Raw genomic sequence first — 6,973 nt, 5'->3', positions numbered from 1 at the left:
AAATATAATTCAAAATATTGTGAATATTTTAAAATAGTAGGTATGCCATATTAGTAGGTGAAACCTATTAGTAGGTTTATCCATGAAAAGATCGATCTTCAACAGTCGTGGACCAGGTCAACAAATATCGTAGCATTGTAATTAAACTTATTGTATGATTGTTTTGAGGCGCCCTTCTTTTGATAACAACTCATGTCTTGTTTTATATTAATAAGTTGTTGTCATCTATTATAATTATTACGCGCGTAGCGCACTTCCATAAATTCCATAATTTTGTTTTACCTATAATATTTTGGGTAACCTTTTCCCGTCCACAGCACCCCGCAAGTCGTTGCCGCAAAACCGCAAGTTACACAAGTAGGTGCGGCGCGGCGCAACAACCTATGTTTAATTTTATATTATAAAATACAAGTTGGGCTTTTTGAGAGTTTAGCACCTGCCTCATTAAGTTTATATTAACACTTAAGATTCTTTAAAACAAACATGCTTTACTGTTGAATTAATAATGGAAGTATTTACAATTTAAATGGTAGTTATATCAATTTTACAAAATATAAACTGTAAACTTTATAAAATGATCGCTTGGATGTTATGATGGTACCACTGTCTTTCAACATGTGTGTGTGTGTGTGTGTGTGTGTGTGCGTGCGTCGAGAAATAGGACGCCATATATTGTTTTTGTAACGACCACACATAGTTGTTCTCATCCCAGACATCAGACGACATACTATTTCGGAAAGTTTATTCAAAAAAGTTGATCTATTGTAATTTTAAAGGTCGTAGAAAATTGGCAAAGAAACAACATTTTTAAAGAAGACGATGTAAGTACCTTAATAATATTTATAGGAGGCTCACTTCCTTTCTTTCACTCACCGATCAGTTTGACATAATTAATTCTGTCAGTTTAATTTCAAATCGGAAATTATCATGTTGAGTCAAGTATAAAATTGACAAGGTCCAATGATATATTTTTAATTAACAATTGGATCTACCACGGTTCACAGATGCCACCCTTTAATTTATTATTCAGTGAGTAATAAAGGACATTTATAAATATACATGTGTATTTCAGGAATTGTTTAAAAGCAGTTATTTTATTATGGACCTGCATCATAGCTTTCCATGCATCGGTGACCGCCATTGTGGTTGATGATTACAATATAAGTGCAATATCAATTAATTCTATTGGAGGTTTATATAAAACTGTTGATGTATACTTTAACCGTATACGTAATAAAGAGAACCAGGATGAATTTGATGAAATCTTCAAGACTCCAGAAGGTATGTGAAAATTTTAGTGTAAAACTGTAAAACTACATTAAATACCTATACTATATAGATTATTATAATGTAATTGAGTATTTTTTAGCTCCTTATGGACCAGAACAACATATAATTGGATTTTTTGATAAAAAGATGATGCTTGATATGGACATGCCAAATCCATCTAAGAAAAATGCAGGTAAGTGGTTGTCGCTCTGCTGTACAGTAGGTTACAAGTGGGTCATTGTATAATGGGTTTTATTAGACTTGAATTCAATGATAAAATATCATTGTATAAGAAAAACGATTCTGAGCGGAGACGGTTTGTCAGCCTGGATATTTTATATTGTTATTATTTATTTTATCATGTAAGTTGAATTAATATTATAATATTATAGGATATTATATTTATTCGTTTATATGGTGGTAAACAAAGCGTTAAATTAAAATCCCATTTTTAGCGTTCTTTCGTAATTTTTCAGTGGTTCTTCTCTTGGAATTAAATAACTATTGAGAAAATGGGAAAATGACCTCTCTAAAGTACCATCTTGATCCAATTTGCTAAAAAATTTAATAAAATGATAAAAAATAGTAAATATATTTTGAAATGGAAAATTGTCATATAAAAATTTTATAAAAATTTAAAGTGCATATGGATATTTGTTTTTGAGTTACTAAAGTAACTAAAGAACTGTATGGTTTTCTGGGGCATTAAATTATATTAAGGTACAAACAGAATTTTATTTTGAATTGAAATTCAATGTACTATTTTAATTTAATGAAAACATACCTAGATATCTAAATTACTAGTATCCGAAAATTGATATTGTATGAATTAAATATTTACAGGTCTAAACAGAACATTACTGGAGTTAACAGAAAAGCTATTACAATTCAATCCATCACAAAAAGAAATGTCTACGAAACTAATAGAAGAATAGGTATTCATTACTTCCAACATTTTTAAACAATTATTTACATTAACATACAATTATTATGATCAGTTGTAAACTTCTGTATTGCTAAATAATATAATATTTGTTTTTGGTTATTTCAAAAGCTGAAGTTACATCATTTTATCATATTAAGTTACATCTCTTTTAAGAGATAATTTTTTATTATATTGACAATCACTCAATAGTTTTTCACATTTTACTTCTTCGATGTGCAATAACTTTAAAAATTTTACAATGATGCGTTTATTTAGTTGGTGTATGTAAAAATGTATCTACATTAACTTTAAGGAAAAACGATAATTTTGAATAACAAGTCAGTTTTCTACAATTGTTGAGGTATGCATATTTGAGCGTTTTTTTGTATTAGAATTTTCTAAAAATGCTATATGATTTTAATTTGTTTGATACGATTACTCTTTTTGTGATATATTAGGATATTTACTTATTTTATCAATGTAGGTATATATCATTACATTTTGATTTTTAAATAAAAACATAAAAGATATTTTATTACAAGGATCCTGATAATATGTTTTTCATACCTGAATTAATAATTCCTAATATCATATTTACCATATTTCATTTACAACTATCATTTAATATTATTTTATCGATTATTAATGTTTCATTATGTCATTATAAATAGGATTTTTAATTAATTTTTCTTTTTCAATCTCATATTATTATTAATATTGAATAGTTTACTTTTATTTGCCTAAAATAATAATTTAAGTACCTACCATTTCATCTTTGTTTTATTGCAAATATGAATTCAGTTTGACTTATGTCATTATTTGTGCCTGGAAAAATAATATTTTTTTGATTTATGTCGCATAAAATAAAATACAATTTGTAATAATACTAATATTAGTTTATAACTTTCAGATGTATAACTTGTCTTATAACATTTTATATCAATAACTCTTAAATACAAAATAATACGTATGTAAATATTTGTTATTATTGCATATTTTAACTACATGATACTTTTTAAGTACCTACTCTACCTTAAAAAAAATATTAGGTAGATAGTACTTTTGAGATGTAGAAGTTAGAAGTTAGTTTTTTTTTTTAGATTAAAAAACCTTTTTGTTATTTTTTAACCTTTTTGTGTCCCTCTGTTGTTAGTTTCATATGTGACAATTATTATATAATGTGTTTTTTCTTGTCAAAGAGATTATGCCTGTTGATTATTAATAAATAAATAATTTATTCTACCTATTCAAACGTTTTGCTTGTTAGTCTTATCAAAAATATAATGTCTATAAGAGATAACTTAGAATGGAATAACCCTGGAGAAAATTTTGACATAAATTACATTATGCAAACATTACATTTGTATCAAAAATCAACCTACCAAAATCATATGTAACATTTTTCATTTACAACTATCATTTCATATTATTTTACAATTAATATCAAGCAAATTGTATCTGTTTTTATGAACATATTATAATTTCTTCAATTTAAATCATAAATCAGATGAGTCAGAGTAATATATAGTTTACTCGAGTTGTACTCGGCAGGAAAATTGTCCATAGATCGTGTTGAACAATTTGTAAAAATTAAATCTTATATTATTGTGAACTGTAATTGAAAACTTAAAAACCATTCGCACCTCTGAAAGAATAATGACACAAATCAAAATGTTGGGAAATTGACATTTAATGTTTCCAGTGGCATAGCAAGGGTATGGCGAACTGTGCCTACGCCAGGGGTGCAAATTTGTGCTTTAAAATTGGTACTTATTTTTTAATCGCTAAAAAGGCGCATTTTCCTAGGTTTGCCAGGGGCGCTAACGAGTCTTTCTGCGCCACTGAATGTTTCATTATGTCATTATAAAGAGGATTTTTAATTAATTTTTCTTTTTTTTTCAATCTCATATTAGGTATATAGTTTATTTTATATGCCTGAAATAATAATTTAAGTACTATTTCATCTTTAATTTATTGTAAATATGGGTTCAGTTCAGTGGCGCCAAAGTCCATGCTGACGTCGGGCCGTCGCCCGACCTCTTTTTTAAAAAATGTGGCCGGCCGGCCATATTTTATTTACTTCATAACTTTAAAATGAGCATGAGTATATTTTAACCGTGATTATGAATAAATGTATTTTAGGGTAATTAAGATATTGAGGCCGGGAAGTTTTAAAATTGCCCGACCACATTTTAAAAACTTCGGCGCCACTGGTTCAGTTTGACTTATGTCATTATTTCTGCCTGGATAAAAAATATTTTTTGATTTATACCACATAAAATATTGCATATTTTAACTACTTGATCCTTTTTAAGTAGTTACCTACTTTACCTTAAAAAAATATTAGGTAGGTAGTACTTTTGAGATAAAATGTATTAATACAACATATTATAATATTTAACAACGAGTCGCTTTGATCTTGAATTTTAGTAGAAGATCCATTTTATATACAAAACGTTTAATACAGCATTACACAATATTATAATTTATTATAACACCTTTTTGTTGAAATGTAAATAATAAATTATCTAACTTAAATCATTGATTGAAACTTAAAAATGAATTAAACACCTAGTAATTTGATCGAAATGTTCTAATTTGGCAAATTGATTAGGTAAAATGGACCTTAAAAAAATATTAGGTAGTACTTTTGAGATAAAATTTATTTATTTACAACATATCGATGGTGACACGGCAAAAGGGTCTTAGCGACATAATTCATAGTTTACATGAGAGCCAAACAACTTTTTTTCGTGATTTAATTTTTTTTTTCTTGATATGCAATAACTTTTTACAGTAAGAATAGGGAATTTTTTCGTTGAATAATTTTTTTTGGTTTTTATGTTTTTTATGTTTATATATAATTTTAAATTATCTTTTGGTTATTATTTACATGTAAGCGGCAATTCGAATAAGTTTGTCAATTGATTTTGAAACTTATCCTTTTTTTTTATTACTTCATTTATCTACAGCGCTTATGCCCTATTTTTTTACTTAATTTACCTGATGGTTCTCCGTTATATTATTATACTTTTTAGTGATTACTATATTTATTTAAGACAGATAAAATAGTATTATATCACATGTTCTTCAAACTAAGATTTAGGTACACAAATAATTTCAGCAAAAAAAAAAAATATGAAACTTTATTAAAATAACATAAAGACTAACGAGTAATGACGAATAATAATATTATCATTAAAATAAATTAATAAAATCGATACATTCATCTGTCCGCTCAGAATATACATTTTAGAAAACAATTTATCATCCATCATAAATACTAGTATTGTATATACTGTGAAAAATTGAAATTTATACTTAGACATATTATGTCGATGGCTGTAGCCCATATTGATTATGGGTATTTTTTCAAACTAAATACTTATTACCCTGATTTCTAGCCCAAATGCAACGTTGCCATTTAAGTTCGTTTAAGACGAATCATAAATAAAATCATAAAAGTTAAGCATTTTAAAAATAATGATAAATACTGTACAGTATTTATCATTATTTTTTTAAATATTATTTAAATTATAATAATAATTATTTTTATTTTTATTCACGGAAAAATTTTCCAATTACATAAAATAAAATATATGACATAATATGAGTACAAATAATGTAACAAGTATGTTATAAGAGTAATAGTATATAGAAATAGAGATAGCTAAAAAATAATATAATATATATTATATTAAATAGTTAAGTGAATTTCATAAAATTTAATAAAATAAAAATCAATGTGATAAATAGCGTCAATCCGGACATTGCAAATGAGAAAAACGAGGCGATCATGTCTGACCACTCCTCATTGAATACCTTTTCTGAAACATCGTATCACAAAAGAAAAAATAATGTCATTCCAGACCTTGAAAATGAGGAAGACGAGGTGATCATGTCTGATCACTCCTCATTGAATACATTTTCTGAAACACCGTATCATAAAAGAAAAAATAATGTCATTCCAGAACAAAAAAAATTGGGTTTTTCCAAAATACCCCCATTTCCCCAGCCCCCCACTTTGATTTTTCAATAACTTTTTTTGTGTTTTTTTACAAACGAAAATTTTGTCCTTACAAACCTTTACAAACGAGTTACAAACGTTTTATCTTGTTTTAATGAAAAAAGGTTGAATTGGGGGGGCTGGGGAAATGTACCTCTTGTTCGATAGTTATATTTAATTCAGATGTTGAAATAGTGAAATTAAGCTATTACCTTCCTCCAGGTGTTCGGAGTGCTCTAGAGATAGTGTATTCGAGAATTAGATCAAATACACTGTACAATATAATTTATGTAAGAAACACATATAAATTAATACTGCAATCAATTTAAAATATTATATTAAATGCCTTACCTGATTCTCAGTTGTTCGTGAATTATGTTATAAGAATTTTAGGTTTAGGTGACACAAAGTAATACTTTAAATATACAAATCGAAATAAAAAACCCACTGATTTTGGCTTAACATAAAAAGTCCAGTTGTCGCTCGTTGAAATCGGTATTGATATTTTGAGAGGTTGTTACTCGGTGGCCTTGTGCTCATGCACACGTTTAAGGGACGACACGAATATGTCTACGAGAGAGTGGTAGGTGGTTTTTATCAAAGGTTTTTTTTTACTTCCCGGACCTAGATTTCTCTTCGGCGGCAAGGTCCTTTTTTTACCATTAATTTTCTCTGGTGACATATAAGAATTCGGCACGCCCTGCACTTCACGGAGTGCCAGTTGGTACGTGCCGACTTTTTAATTCGTGTTCGCATAACAGGGATCATACCTA

The 6,973-nt window shown here is 27.6% G+C and overlaps 1 protein-coding gene across 1 annotated transcript; it reads left to right on the top strand.

The window, feature by feature from the left end:
* Positions 1-691: 691 nt before the first annotated feature.
* On the top strand, positions 692-2,461 carry LOC100572066. The gene is made up of 4 exons (XM_003242140.4): positions 692-821; positions 1,073-1,281; positions 1,370-1,462; positions 2,113-2,461. Coding segments are annotated over exons 1-4 (396 nt in total). The 5' UTR covers positions 692-819; the 3' UTR covers positions 2,205-2,461.
* Positions 2,462-6,973: the final 4,512 nt, after the last annotated feature.

Source organism: Acyrthosiphon pisum, chromosome X (genome assembly GCF_005508785.2).
Source record: "Acyrthosiphon pisum isolate AL4f chromosome X, pea_aphid_22Mar2018_4r6ur, whole genome shotgun sequence".
NCBI classification, from domain to species: domain Eukaryota; kingdom Metazoa; phylum Arthropoda; class Insecta; order Hemiptera; family Aphididae; genus Acyrthosiphon; species Acyrthosiphon pisum.
Note: the sequence above shows the minus strand (reverse complement) of the source record. Positions and strands in the feature narration are given on the sequence as shown.

What these genes read in the sequence shown, in the direction of transcription:
- LOC100572066 (XM_003242140.4), top strand. An exon ending in AATCTTCAAGACTCCAGAAG is followed by an intron (nt 1,282 to 1,369) that starts GTATGTGAAAAT and finishes AGTATTTTTTAG; the next exon opens with CTCCTTATGGACCAGAACAA. An exon ending in TCCATCTAAGAAAAATGCAG is followed by an intron (nt 1,463 to 2,112) that starts GTAAGTGGTTGT and finishes AAATATTTACAG; the next exon opens with GTCTAAACAGAACATTACTG.